The sequence below is a fragment of the Pogoniulus pusillus genome, chromosome 22 (assembly GCF_015220805.1).
Source record: "Pogoniulus pusillus isolate bPogPus1 chromosome 22, bPogPus1.pri, whole genome shotgun sequence".
Lineage (NCBI taxonomy): Eukaryota > Metazoa > Chordata > Aves > Piciformes > Lybiidae > Pogoniulus > Pogoniulus pusillus.
Window position 1 is genome coordinate 7,556,350 of NC_087285.1, and position 15,224 is coordinate 7,571,573.

General features: G+C 42.5%; 1 protein-coding gene across 50 annotated transcripts in view; it reads left to right on the top strand.

Annotated features, from left to right (window-relative positions):
• The window catches only part of TENM2 (teneurin transmembrane protein 2), a 1,869,083-nt gene that overhangs the window by 1,674,517 nt on the left and 179,342 nt on the right, over positions 1-15,224 (top strand). For all 50 annotated transcript variants that reach the window (XM_064161561.1, XM_064161557.1, XM_064161558.1 and 47 more), the window contains one exon: positions 12,488-12,722. In XM_064161561.1, coding sequence (XP_064017631.1) covers positions 12,488-12,722 — 235 coding nt within the window. The remainder of the gene's footprint in view (positions 1-12,487; positions 12,723-15,224) is intronic.

A 15,224-nucleotide genomic window follows, 5' to 3' on the forward strand; every position in this document is an offset into this window, starting at 1 on the left:
TATATTCAGGATGTATGTGGTACCAGCTTCTGAGAAGACCTTGGGCTGCTAGTGAGCTTCTTCTGTATTTACCAATCCAGTGTTCTGTTTTGTGTGTGTGCTGGGGTCTGCTTTTCTGTTTGATAAACAAGGAATCTGAAGCAGGGGTACAGGGTGATGCAGTGACTCGGGCACCGTCCTCGCTGCAGGATTCTGTGCTCAGCCAAGGGCATATTCGGTGCAAATAACATTTGCATGTGTTTTAAGGCATTTCCCTGTAGTCTGACACAGCAGCACAAAGTTCCCAGTGGCTGAGGCAGCTGCCTTCTTGTCTTGTGGCTCCAAAGTGTAATAAAGTCAGGGCACCTTTTTGCCAGAAGTGGGGGTTATGCAGCTTGCACCAGCCACACAGCGATACCTATCTCACTCCTCGTGTGAGTCTTTGTCAGTTGCTCCTAATTTGATTCTAAGGCTGTTTTAGCAGCAGGTTCCCTCTGTTCGGAGGTTATTTTCCTGCCAAAATGTACTTCTAATGAGAGGACCAGCTGTTTTCCCTCAGGACCCAGCTTCCACTTGGTCCTTAGTTTGCTTCTTAATTGTCTTATCACTGATGAATAATTTAATAATTTTTTTCTTGTGTGTTTCATAAATCTAGAGCTTGGTGAAGTCTCACTTAATAAAAAGAGACAACATACCGCTTCAGAGAACCCTCTGTTCATGGCAGGGCTTGCCATATTTCCCTGAGCTTGTGTCAAACAATATGCAAGTAAATTGAAATAGTGACACCCTATCAAGATATCTATCAGCATCCTACACAGATGTGTAGCTTGGGTTTAATTCCAGACTCCTCTTTTTATGATGCAGAAAATACACATGGGATGGTTTTTAAGCTTTAACCGTGATAGACTCGCATGCCCTGATGAGGGTAGCTTGTGCTCTTATATTTCTTTCAGAATGTGCTAATTAGACATTAGCTTAAAAGTGTAATCCTCTCCAACAGCTAGAAGTTGTGTGATGTATCATTTGGAAAATCTATGATTAGCTGCAGGGGTTTTGGTGTGGGTTTCTTTGTTGTTTTTTAATAGATAGCTAAACCGTTAGAGTGGTACTGCATTTCTAGATCCTTAGGAGTGGTTTCATTTGTTTCTTCTCAATGAAATATATTATCCAGATAGCCCACATAAAAAATAAATGAAACCCAAACTTGTTGGACCTAATAAACCTAAACATGGGATACTTCCTATTAGTACCCACTGCCGTGAGCTTTTATGCATTTTAATGTGCGGTGGCTGGAGCAGTGTGTGCCAGATAAGGAAGGCCTTGTAGTAAGGAGAAAAAGACTAGGTGTCAGTTTATACACCTGTAAAACTCTGCTAATGTCCTTCCCTTGTGAGGCTTCGTTTATGAAGATAGCAGGGCAGGTATTTTAGAGAACACTGGGTATTAGCATTGTTCCTATATCGTGGTTGTTGCTATTGATCAATTCAGTGTGTGTAACATGGGCTACAAGTAGTTTTAACAGATAAAAACTCCATATTCTGCATTGCCAGAGTGTGTTTTATGGGCTTTCTGATCCCTGTCTATACCCTGGCTTACTCTTCAGTTTTACATCTCTTCTGCCATCCTGTGTTTGTGAACAGTCTTTTTGGAAACGTTCATTTAAAATGAAACCTTTGCTATATGGGCATCTCTATGCCTTCGTGACTCAGAATCATAGAATGGCATATGTTGGAGGAGCCCTTAGAGATCATCTATTGCAATCTCCCTACCAGGGGCAGGGACACCTCTTAACTAGACTCAGCTGTTCAAGGCTTCCTCCAGCCTTGAATACCCCCAGGGAGGAGGCATTCACAACCTCCCTGGGCAGAGACTGCTCTATAATCTCACCACTCTTGTACTGAAGAACTTCATAAGATCCAGCCTAAACCTACTCTCCCTCAGCTTTAAACAATTTCCCCTTGTTCTATCACTAGACACCCTTATGAAAAGTCCCTTTGCAGCCTTCCTGTAGGATCCCTTCAGGTACCAGAAGGCAGCTCTAAGGTCCCCCCAGCATCTTCTCTTTCCTAGACTGAACAATCAACCTGTCCTCCTAAGAGAGGTGTTGCAGCCCTCAGATGATCTTTGTGGCCCTTTGATGAAGCACTTATAATTATTTCTGATCCAGGTGCCATATGGATTTACCCAGTTGTGAAAAACTTCTGAAGATGAAGTTGTTTGGGTGTTTTTTTTAGTATTTCTTTTACTGTTGTTTTTTTGTTATCAAAATAAATGTCTCCATTACTGAAGTCTTCTGGGTTGATAAGTGAATGTGAATTAAAATCTTTCACATATACCAGTGGCAAGAAAATCACTAAAAATTAATGGATACCTTTATTTTTTATTTCTTAATATAACCTTTATTGGCATAGAGAGGAACAGTTACTTAAGAGCAAGAAGTTAGGTAGGTAAGGTTTATTTTTTAAAGTGATTTGATATGGGTTCCTTCCCTATTAAGTAGGGACACCTAATATGTATCCTACTCCCTAATACTACAGATAGCTGTAATTTACAGGTTATAGTCTAATGAAAAGAAATTCAACCTAAAATACTAGAATGTTTAGGAAGAAAACTCTCCACTTAGGAGTTTCTTAAGCCTGACTTCTCTGTTTCTGAAAGTTCCTTGGGAAATGTGGTTGATAAAAGATCCTTTCAGAAAGGTCTTGATGTCTTTATAATACCTATTCTTGGTGTCTTTATAATACTTATGAAGACTTAACACTGATTTTTCTTGCACGTTAGAGACAGGAAGGTCATGTGTTGTCATTCTGTGTCATAGTTATAGTATGGAACCAAAGTAATCTTACTGGATTTTTCAACTGCAGAACTGCCACTTAATATCTGCTGGATGATTAGTATTTTGCCAAACTGATGCAAATAGACTCTTGCTTTTAACGAAGTTGTGAGAGATGGAAACAGTGACTGGTCTGTGAGACTGCCTCAGAGCACACGGATGTTGAGGACTCTTCATCCAGACCAAGTTTACTGCCCTGTGCTATCTACACCATGTATAGTGTAGAAGAGAGGGCCTAGGACCTTCTGCTGTCATATACCAATGTTTGTATTCTGCCGAGTTAGCTTCTGCTCTGTGTATAACCTCTACATGCGATTCACGAAGAAGCTCCCCTTCTATTGTAGAAGACTGTCATGCTAATTTGAGAGCTTGTAGGGTCTTCAAGAAAAGACTGGATGAGGCACTTAGTGCCATGGTCTAGTTGATTGGATAGGGCAGGGTGATAGGTTGGACTGGATGATCTTGGAGGTCTCTTCCAACCTGGTTGATTCTATGATTCTATGACATACCTGTTTAGGACTTCCCTTGGTACCTGCTGGCTTTACTTGCCCCATTCTCAAAGAAACAGAATTCTTTGACATCAGAACCTGCCTTGTCTCCTTTTCTTGTCTGTCATTTCAGAAGTCAGCTTCCATGTCAGGAAGTTTTGCCCCTTGGTCTGGAGATTTTCTGAAATTCATCTAACATGGTATGGTTTTAACTGCCCTGAACCTTTTCTGTCCAGGGGATTCTGTCAGCCCACACGCATTTTAAAGCAGAGATTTCAAATATAGGTTTTGAGTCTTTCTCATCATTAGAAAAGGCTGCTAGCAATTTTTGCAAGGTAGCAGATGTTTATCCAGAGGTTTCAGCCAAATTGCAATCTCGGTATTTAACTCCCTAGTCTCTTATGACTTGTGTTGGATAAATGTCCCATTTTTAAGTTGTTCTTCAATATTGGCACTATCATTACTGTATATGCAGTGTTTCACCTGAGAGCTGTTCTCCCTCTTTGTTTTCACAGCACTAACCTCCATTTAGTACTGTGGTGGTCTCAAATATTCTAGAGGAAGAAACAGTGTGTCCAATAATCATTGTTACTTTAATACCTTAGGTAGAAAATGGAATCTGTTCCTTCATTGTTCATTTTGTACCATGTTTCTGTGGCACTTTCCTTAAGTGTCTTTGTGTTTCTGGTCTTCCCAGAAAAATAAACTCATGGCCTTGAGACAAAGGACAGGGAAAGAGGATGTTGATCCGAGTACCTGGGGTGAAGCAGAGTTGTCAAAAATACATGCCACTTGCATAATGGTAGGACTGTGTTATTTGTTCTCCTTTTGACACTAGGAACAAGAAGCATTGCCAAGAGACTTTACAGTTCCCTGCATTCTGTTTGTTCTGGTAATATGAAAGCACTTCAGAGTTTGGTGTCTGCCAGGATGATTACACAGTCTCTTCAGGTTGTAAATTCAATTGCCTTCTCCAGCATGGAGAAGTAAGAACAATGCATAATTAAAGTGGCAGCCAAAAGCTTATAGTTGCATTGCAATTATGGTATCAGAGGCAAGCTGGGTGAACTGGGCAGAGGATGTCAGAGAAGCAAGAAACAGTCTCAGGGGATAAGAAGTCATGATCTTTACTTTCTCACTGATTTTAAGTGAGATGATGATGATTATGATTATTATTATTATTACTACCTTGTTTTGAAAGCCTCTTCAAGCTCACATAGTAGAATTGCACTGAGATTTAATGCCCTGATGAGACAAGTTTCTGCATGTTGGTAATACTGTTTAGGTAAGGCAACACTTGGTCTTCCCCAACTACTCAAAGTTTTCATTGGGCTGCTTCGTTTCTTCTTTCCTAGAGAGTTTTTCTAGCTTGCAGTGAATTGGTTCATGATACATGCAGCAGTGAAATATTTGATGTAGTCCTACTGGGAGGATTGCTGGGCAGCATAAGCTCTGTGGGTGCCTCATCATGAAAATGTTAGGCAGGCCGTTTTCCTGGTCTCTGAGCAGATGGAAAGCCAGCTGCCGGCTGAAGGCTGTTCCTGTGTTGGCATGGAGCTGTGCCTTGCCCCTCCAGTGCTAGTGGAACACAGTGTAGATTCGGTGCAAGGAGGTGGTTCCCAGACCAGTGCTGATATTCACCGTGCTGGGCTGGCCTCAGCTTGCCTGGGCTGGTGACACTGCTCTGCCACACACCCAAGTCCTTAGATCTCTGGGCAATGCCTGCTGGCTTCCACTGTGGTTTGGCAGTCCCTGAGCTTTGCCACATTGTGGGTCAAGGACAATAGTTCACCAGGCAGCGACACAGCACCAAAGCTGTAGGTGGTGGGGACTGGTATCAGCACCTGAAAGCTGGTCACATCAGATACTGTATTTTGAGAAGGTCAAGCCTAGCTGCACCACCCAGTGTCCAAGTCCCACCATTTTTGTAGCTGAAGTTCTCCTGTACATGCTTTTCTGTTTTACAGTGTGTGACTGGTAGGGTATGGCTAGGTTGTAGTGTTTGTGCACTGAAAAGAGGACACCTCTCAGCTGCTCCAGCTGACCAGGCTGCTCAAGGCCTCATCCAACCTGATCTTGAACATCTCCAGGACGGGGGCATCCACAGCCTCCCTGAACAACGTGCTCCAAATTCTCAGCACCCTTGCTGTAAAGAATTTCTTCCTGATTTCCAGTCTGAATCTCCCCTCCTCAAGCTTCAATCCGTTCTCTCTCATCACTACAAGCCCTTGTAAAAAGTTCCTTCCCAACTTCCTTGTAGGGCCCCTTCAGATACTGGAAGGCTGCTGTAAGGTCTCCCCAGAGCCTTTCTTTCTCAAGGCTAAACAGCCTCAACCCTCTCAGCCTGCTCCCATAAGAGAGATTCTCCAGCCCTTTGTAATCTTCTATGAAGTCACCTACTATGAAGGCATCCTAAATTTTAGGGCCATCATATATGCTGCTCTCCTCACTATCCTTGCCTCAGCCACAATTTACCTAAGCTGAAAAGAGACTGTTTAGCCTTGAAAATGTTATGTTTAAATCCTCCACACAGCCCTTGCAGAACATCAGATGTCTCATCTACGCCAGTCCTATGCCATTCCCCAACAGCACGTGGAGTAAGACACAGCAGGAAGAGAATGTGCTTGGACAATATCCACATGCACAGCAGCTTAAGCGGAATTACCCTCCTAGTCTGCGTTCTGGCTTTTAACAAAGCATTTCTGGATTTTAATAAGTGGATATTTACAAAGTGATAAAATTTAAACCAATGCCCTCATGTTGAAAATTACTTCAGAAGATTCACGGGCTTCATGTTTTCTCAACTTGGGACGCAGCTTTTCCTTCCAGAAGATAAATATGAAAAAATTATACCCACAAAACTAAAAAGTTTTGCTCTGGGAGACACAGTAGTGCCAGCTAAATAAGGACTCTGAATCTTGAGAGCACAAAAATCATAGAGGTTGTTCTTAGAAGTGAGCCAACTGCACATCAATAAGGATGAATAGAATTTCTGTAAGATTAAGGAAGCAAGAACTGAATTCAAGTTACCACAAATTAATTCCATCTGCCTCAAGACTCGGTTACCACACAGTAAATAAAATGTAGTGTGCAATATAAGCTGCGCAGAAGCAACTGAACATGCACTGCAGCTGCAAAGATGAATGTCACTTTTAATACAGAGTAATAAACCAAATACCAATATCAACATTATATAGACAGTATAGCATTTATATTAAAACATATAAAAACTTATATATATATTAAAAGTACTAACTAGGGAGCAAGCACTCACACACTGGTGTATATACGAGATAGAAGCTTAATATGCTGCTTCTTCATAAACCTGCTTAAATGAATCAAAAGCAGAAGCTGAACACTATTGAACTTGCCAGGGATATAAAATTGGATTCACATCTGAACATCTGAGCACTTCTTTATGAGCATCTTTGCCTAAATTAAAACTTCAACAGCAGTACCTGCAAATCTGCTGAGCTCTGAAGTTCAGACAAGTAAATCATTTGTCCTGTAATAAAAGATCAGCAGCCTAAAGGAGTGGCAGAACATTCCTTACAACATGACATGCTCTGCAGCCTCTTGCAAATTGCTTTACTCTTTGGAAGCTTTAACACAGTTAAGTGTCTTGGTGGAGCAGACTTGGAATTTTTCCATCAGGAAGGAGATTTCGGGTTTTGATACAGCAGTGACCAGCACTGGTCTGGGGAAAAATACTGAGGAAATGACACCTTCTCTCAATTATTAGAGACTTGGCCAGAATGCACCAGAACATCTCAAACATTTAGGATTCAGAAAGAAGTCACTTAAAACAGCAGTGACAACCAGAGAACTGGCAATCTGAAATACCAGTACCTTCCCTGGTTGGGCTTTTATTTTTTTAATATATTTCTGATTTAAATTCACAAATAGACAAACATACATAGCTCTAATTAATTTCAGTACACACTGATTGTGCTTCTGAAAAATCAGGGCTTGATGACCATATAATCAACAGGCGATTCTTCAAGAGATCTTACTGCCGGTCAAGACTATCAGCAGCACTCATTTCAAATCAGAAGCTGCGCGAGGATAAATTGTGTTCTAATTAAGTAATCTGAGAAGGAAGAGTGTGTCCAGCAGATCAAGGGAGGTTCTTCTCCACCTCTACTCTGCCCTGATGAGACCTCACCTTGAATACTGTGTTCAGTTTTGGGCTCCCCAGTTTAAGAGGGACAGGGATCTGCTGGAGAGGGTCCAGTGGAAGGCTACAAAGATGATTAGGGAACTGGGGGACATGGCTTATGAGGAGAGGCTGAGGGACCTGGGGCTTTTTAGTCTGGAGAAGAGAAGACTTAGAGGGGATTCGATAAATGTTTATAAGTATCTGAATGCTGGGGGAGGGGGTGACAGGCTCTGCTCACTTGCTCCCTGGGATATGACAAGGAGCAATGGGCGTAAATTGCAGCAAAGGAGCTTCCGCGTCAGTGCAGGGGGGAATTCCTTTACTGTAAGGGTCACAGAGCACTGGAACAGGCTGCCCAGAGAGGTAGTGGAGTCTCCTTCTCTGGAGACTTTCAAGGCCTGTATGGATTTGTTCCTTTGAGATCTGTGTTAGATAGGATTGTCCTGCTCTGGCAGAGGGGCTAGACTCGACCTCTTTGGGTCCCTTCCAACCCCTAATATCCTGTGATCCTGTCTGATCTCCATATCTGTGATGAGTAATCATAAGCTACTCAACTGACTTATTTGGACATAATCAGAACCAAAACGCTAAGAAACAAAGAGAAAACCAATGTTTTGCTCAGTTCGTTCTTTTATCTGGTGGAACTAACAGATCATGCTAGTATAGAGGTAACATTTTGCTAAAACAAGATGCAAAACAGTACTTCTCTGCTTCAGAGTAAAACAAACACCAAAGAAACCCAACTCTGGGCAAAACTCTGTCATGATCTTCAGTTCTGCATCCAGCAGAGAGAGTAACGGATGTGCAGCCTGAAGTACAAGCCCGGGGTGACGGCCCTGCTCTGTGCAGTGCAGGACAAAAGCAGAAGTGCCAGGGTGAGGGCTGATCAGCCACTGCAGGTCCTTTTGGAGCCTGTGCAGCTGCATCGCTATGGTTTCATTTTGTCGCGATCCTAGCAATCTCAGGGATCGCACAGCATTACAAGTACAAGAGTGATGGCTGTGTGCTGTCAAGTACACACACCCAAACACCATTTCTCAGCTGGTTTTGCAGTTCACAAAGTGAAACTTCAAATCTACTTCTACATGGACAAATTAGTTTTCCAAGTTATTCCAGGGCTTTGGTACTTTCACTTAACATATGCACTAAATCCGAGCACAACAATGCGCAGAGAACAAACGAATCTCCCACCTCAGAGATTAAATTCAAAGCAAAACCAGCATCATCCCTAATCTAAGTAAAGCAGTTGCTTCCCTGCATCCCAGTTCTTCATCTTTCCCACCTCAAAAAAAAGTACCATAGATTGTATCTTAGTTGTGCTGAATTATCCTCTGCACCATGATTACATACTAGAGATGTATAACCACCTCCTCACTAACCCTCTTTACAAAACAGCTATAAGAAAAACCCCCAAACATCTATTATTTCCCTGAAATGAACAATGGTGCAGCTGTTTCCTTATACTTCTAAACAATATAAATACTGAACAGTTAAAAAAAAATAACAAAGCTGATGCATTGAAAGAAAAAACAAATTAAGTAAGCCCACAGAAAAGCCTTCTTAGCCAGCTTATGAAACCAAATCTTCACTACTCCTAGCTCTTTATTCAAACAACTCTACCACACTCAAGGAAACCACATCATCTGCTATCACAATGAGTAACAGCTTTTCACAGAACCACAGGGCCACCTTCCAAGCTAAATTCATCATCAAAGGCAGATCCCATTAGTCAGAAAGAAAAGAAAGCATTGAAGCATCCAAGAATATAGTCCAGTACCACAAGGAGCAGCCGCCTCCGTGGCCAGCTGTCACCCTGGGATTTCAGCCTTCATTTGAGTTTGGTGGGGTGGGACGTGGGTTCCTTTGCAGCAATAGAGACTCTGTTTCATGTTGCCTCTGCTTCAGTTCTTCTGATGGTTTGTTTCAATTCTCTCTACATTATTTTGCACAAGGCCATAGTGCACACAGTCTCAGTGTTCTGAAAATGTTTTCAGCAGATGCTGTAAAGCAGTGAATTATCTCACTCATAACCACGGATATCATTAACTCTCTCTCTTGTTGTAAACTCCAAGCATTTGCCAGGTGTTCCTTCTTTTGTCCGGTGTTTGTACAGTGTTTGAGGCAAGAATAGGTTGAATGACTGGCTGTCATCCCAGACTGTACCTTTCAGACTGAAAATTCAGGAAACGTGGTAAAAAATTGTGAGTCACTTATCAGTCGCTGCCAGTGCACTGCAGCCACCTCCTCAGCACGATATTAGAGCAGAAAATTTCATGTTGATGTAGCAAAAAAACCAAACAACAAATATAAACACCTCCACCAGTGCCTACTCTCAATATCCAGAAAAATCCCAGGCAAGGGGGAAGGTGGTTTACTGGACAAAGTCTGGGACGTTGTCACAGTTTCTGTATCCTACTCTGACCAAGCCAAGCCTCAAATGACCGCGGACAAATCACCTTTCTGTAAGTGTCCTTCGCCTTATCCTTTGCAGGACAGCTGAAGGTAAATTACCTTCCCACTTACAAGGCAATTGGATGCCACTGCAGCAAAGCCTGTCCCACGCTTCATGTCTGCAGCTGCCAGCCTCTAGGCCAGGAGTTCAGCACACAGGAGGCAGGAGCAGCAGTGACTGAAGTAGCTCTGCTGAACTTGAGCTGTTGCTGTGCTCACAGAGCACAACTGCTGCTTCTCCACACTGTCAAAACCAGTGGTACTGAGATGCACACATCCAAGTGCATCTAGATGCAATCAGCATACTTGGAGCAGGAACATGAGCTTGTTCTCAGCACTGCTAGGGCCAATGAAATGGCAGATCTGGTCTCAGTGATGGATGGGTTGTTTCACTGTGAAGAAGTGGTATGCATATGCAAGCAAGTGAAGGCAAAGAAGTAGAACCCTTCACAAGGAGTCTAACCTGAGAGATTATATCAGTGGATCCTGTCTGGAATACTGCACCCAGTTTTGGTGCCCACAATACAAGGAGGACATGAAACTCCTAGAGTGGGTCCAGAGAAGGCCACTGCCATAGGGTCAGCATTCAGACAACAGATATTCAGAAATGGTAAAGAAACTTCTGTGCAGATTAAAATGACATTAGAGGATGCAGAATTTCTTATGGTTTACACTTTCTGCTAGCCTTGTGCAAGTTGAACTAAACCTGCTGGTCTCTTTTTCATCAACCTGTGCTGTCCAGGCCCACACAAATGCTTAGGACAGTTAATGATCTCTCTCCAAAAAACTTTTCTTCCTGTTCCTTGGTTGTGTTGCTGCTAGGGGTAGGTTTTCTCATTGCTTTTCCCTGGGACAGGCAGTTGGCAGAGCAGTGCTAGGAGAGGAACTGATTCCGAGGCTGTTCCATAGAATCACTGAAACTTTTAGGTTGAGAAAGACCTTTAAGATCAGTGAGTCCAGTGATTAACCCAGCACTGCCAAGTCCAACCTTGAGCCATGTTCCGCAGCAGCACGTGTACATATATAGCGAGAGCCCAGGCAGATACTCAGGACCAGGCAGGACACGGTCCCCACTGCAGCTCGGTGTGCTGTTCCATTTTGCCCCTCAGGTTGCCAGGGCTACAGCTGCAGTATTGTACGGGTTTCCTCATACACAAAAAGACAAGAGTAGTTTCTTCTCTCTTGCACAGTTCCATGTGAGAATCTGAATTATCCCTGATTACAGAAGGTGTTTTGGTCAGATCTGTAGATCTAACAGCCTGAAATGATGGAGCAGTTCCAGTTCTTAGTTGTGTGGCCTGAAATCATTTGGGATTGACCCCCCTTGAACAGTGTGGTGCTTTGGGGGTTGGTTTTTGTTTGTTAGTTTTTGTTGTTTTTTTTTTTTTTATATTTGCTTTAATTGACTTAATCAGTTTAGCACTTTTTCTGTACTTCATTGTTTCACATAAAAATAGATCAGTCTAGCTGCAAATGTTTCCCCTTGTAATGTTTTCTTTTAGTGATTCATTAAGTACAAAATGTGCTTCATTTTCTAAAAGCAAACATTCATCAGTATAACTATCAGCTTGCTAATATTTCTTTTTTCTGACTATTGTTTACAAGAAAGCTGCAACTTGATATGTCAAAAGCATGCAGTTCATGGCAGCATCTGTTTTCTTGAATCTCTGTCTGTTTTTATGAGAAGTAAATGACTGCAACATGTGGAATTGCACTTAATAACCTATTTACTATTCTGTATTTATGTTTAGAAAAGTGACTGCTAGAGTGACACTTGCTTACTCTATTGCCTTCTCATGTGCTTTTTATTTTTAGCCATTTGCTGTATCGATTAGAAAAACTTAGTTCCATTATCAGTGCAAATGTGTCAGTGCTAGAAGAATGAGAGATGTTTGGATCCTGATCTGTCTCTAAAAACATCATCTGTCATTTTTCAGTGGAAGAGATTGAAAGAGTAGCATAATGTTCAGATGTTTGTGACATTGCTAAATAGAAAAGTACAGATCAAATCCTGGTCGCAGGGAAGAACATAGGAGAGTGCCAGTACTGTGTTGTTTTCTTTTCATAGTGGAAAACAAACAGGTTTGGAGCTGGTAGGTAACATAGGTGACTGAACGGAGATTGAGATCTGCGATTAAGTTTTCTTAGATGCTTAAAGAGCATATTCACAAAAGTTGGTTTTAAGCCATCAAAGTTCTCCTCTTGAAAGTCTCTCATACAAACAGGGAGGGCAAAGTTCCTTTGGGTCACTGTACAGAGTGCAGGTCAGGCTAATCTGCTGTCCTGGCTTCTCCACAGAGGAGTCATTCTCCAGCTAGAATCCATAAAGTGTTTTAAAGATCTAAATCTAGTCTTCATAAACATCCCAACTGTGAAACCTCAAAACAGTGGTTTACATCTCTGATCTCTGATGATGGCTGGTCTGATTTAATCACCTCTTAATGCCTACAGGTCGAAAAAGCATGCAGACTTAGTTCTCTGTTGTAGGGTCTGGCTTTTTTCCAGGTCCCCTGAAAATCCCAAGGAGAATAGTATCATCAACACCCATTTGTGATTGCTTTTTCTTTTCTGTTTTAGGCCCTTCAAATCATCACAGCCAGTCAACACTGAGACCACCTCTCCCTCCTCCTCACAACCATTCACTGTCCCATCATCATTCTTCTGCCAACTCCCTCAACAGGAACTCGCTCACGAATCGCCGGAACCAGATCCACGCACCCGCTCCAGCGCCCAACGACCTGGCCACCACTCCCGAGTCCGTGCAGCTCCAGGACAGCTGGGTACTCAACAGCAACGTCCCTCTCGAAACCAGGTGGGTCTAGTGGAGGGACAAGCCAGGGGAGATGCCAACGCATGGTGCCCTAAAGTACACAGAAAAAAATTGTTTGGCTCATTAGGAGGTGGACTTCAGTTCACCTTTTGTCAGTAATGGATTTGGCTGACACAGTATTGGGAGTTAGTGGCATTAGAATATCCACCAGTGTCTCATTTGCTTTGCATTAGAAGGCAGAGAGATCAGAGAGATGAACTCCTCTCTGTTTACATGTCCTGCTTTAAATTTTTGCTTCTTCTGGACTGTCCCTGCCTGCACAGTTCATAGTGTCAGTATGTAGTGTTTTAGTCACAGGCTTAGGGATGACTTCTAATTCACATCGAGTATGTTGTGGAAAAATTAGACATTTTGCCTTTCATAGAGCAGCAAACAGACTCCTTTGAAATTATGCATTTTGGGAGACCTTGAGAAACAATCCCAGATTCAAAACTGACAGTGCTGTAATTTTAATTTATATTTCATCCAGCATGCAAGCTCATTTTAATCTCTTCTGTACATGTTAACAGCTTGATGCCCCTGGGGCAAACAGCTGCATATAAATGAAAAGGTGCAGCACTTAGGCATGCCAGATAAATAAATAAATAAAAGCCTGACGTGCTGCTGTTCTAAATATTCTGGGTTGTTGTCATTTGGGGTGTGGAATGTCAAACATATTTAACTTGCACTTTAAATAGCAGAGCTGGCAGAGCTGATCTCTTAGAATTTAAAATTAGCCCCTGTGGTGCAGAAGAGAAGTGACTGGGCTGGTGTGGTGTTCTTGCTTGCCCAGAAAGCTATGGACAGCATAGAGGTGAAGGAGTGTGAGCAGGACTGCTTGTGACACTGGCTCGTACCCTGGTTGCAGCTGCTGGGTTGCCCCAGTTTCTGAGATGCGAGGTTTGGTTTGTGTCCTTTTGGAAGTGGAATGCCAGTCTGCTGGATTTACACCCGGGATAGTGATGTATGGTATCGTTACGTCTGTGCCTTCTCAGCCCAGTCCCTTTCAGAGCCTGAATAAAGAACGCAGTCAGGTTTGGAGCTCTGGGAAGAGGTGGGATAGATGGATTGAAACTTGTAAGCCCCAGGCCGTTGTTACTGTGCTGTTAATCAGTTGTTGTAGCACCACGGGGAGGAAACGAGACTGAAAAGAGCAAGGAGTCTGTGCCCAGCCTATGCTCCTGTTGTTCTGGAACACTCACAAGGGGTTTCGTTTGCATTGCCCTGCTTTGCTAAAACGGTAGCAGGGGTGCCAAGAACAAATGGGGGGAACTGAAAAGCAAATGCCAGGAACACTTGGAGTTAACTTTGACGTCACCCCCCTTCCCCCAGAAAAAAATACAATTAAGAGTATAGGTCAGCTCTTAATTACTATTTCCGTGAGAGTGTCTGCCACTCTTTAGATCTTGGCATCCTGAATTTGGGGATTAATGCTCACAACTACAGAATTAAAATGTTGCTCCTGTTCAGCCAGAGAGAGCTGTTGCTGCAGGGTTCATTGCTCAGGGCTCTAACATCCTTTTAGTTCTAGTGTAGAGTGACCTCCTATGGTTCCTCATCTATCTGTTTTCATTACATTGTTCTTGCACCAGAAACATGTCATTTCTGATATCTTAAGATAGTACTTATATGGAAGGAATTCCTTGGAATGTTCCCAAAAGGGATATTTGATCTTTAAGAAACATAAGCGAGCACTTATCTGGCTGGTTTTCTTTTACTGTCTGATTTTGTGCCTGTTCCCCGTGAGTGGAGACTCTCTATTCCATCACGAACTTTGGTGCAGGTTTTTTTGGAGTTGTTGGGTTTTTTTTCTTTCTCATAAAACCCCTGGGAATGTGGATGTATTTGTTGATGACAAAAGGTTACCCTGTGAATACTGTGATTTTTGTGGAGGTGGCAGGATACCCAGCAGTTAAATGGAGCTTTTCCTTAGGTAGGTTTGTCATAGGCAAGCATTAAGACATTAGAAAACATCCTGTCAGGATTGCTGTGTTCTAAGACTATTCCAGAATTGTTTCAGGATCGATTTTTCTTCTTTTCTGAAATTACACACCTGACAGGACTTGATGACAAGTTTCATCACAAGAATATTAACTCAGACCATGATGCTAGGGTTTTCTGTTCTGGTTTGCAGTGATGTTTGCTGACATTGATGCCTGCAGAATCACTGGAGATGCTCAGAATCAGCTTGTAATGCTTTCACTTTAAAACTGGTGTCTTGTCTACCTTCATACCATTAAGCATAACAAAAAAACTCCACCTTTATGGTAACTTTTTTGTCCATCTTTTACTTGATAGCATTGGCTTGTTGTGAAACACTGACCTCTCTTATACTGACTCTTCATAGTGCACTGTAATTTTTCTTTTCCCTCCTGTCAGTTTATTAATCTCAGTAGTGCTGCACTCAAGAGGCAGAGCCAGCACTGACAGCACCTGCTTTATCAGGGAAGTGTTTCACAACTTTTTGTTTTCAACCTTTTAGCTACCATCAGTAGGTTCTGCTTT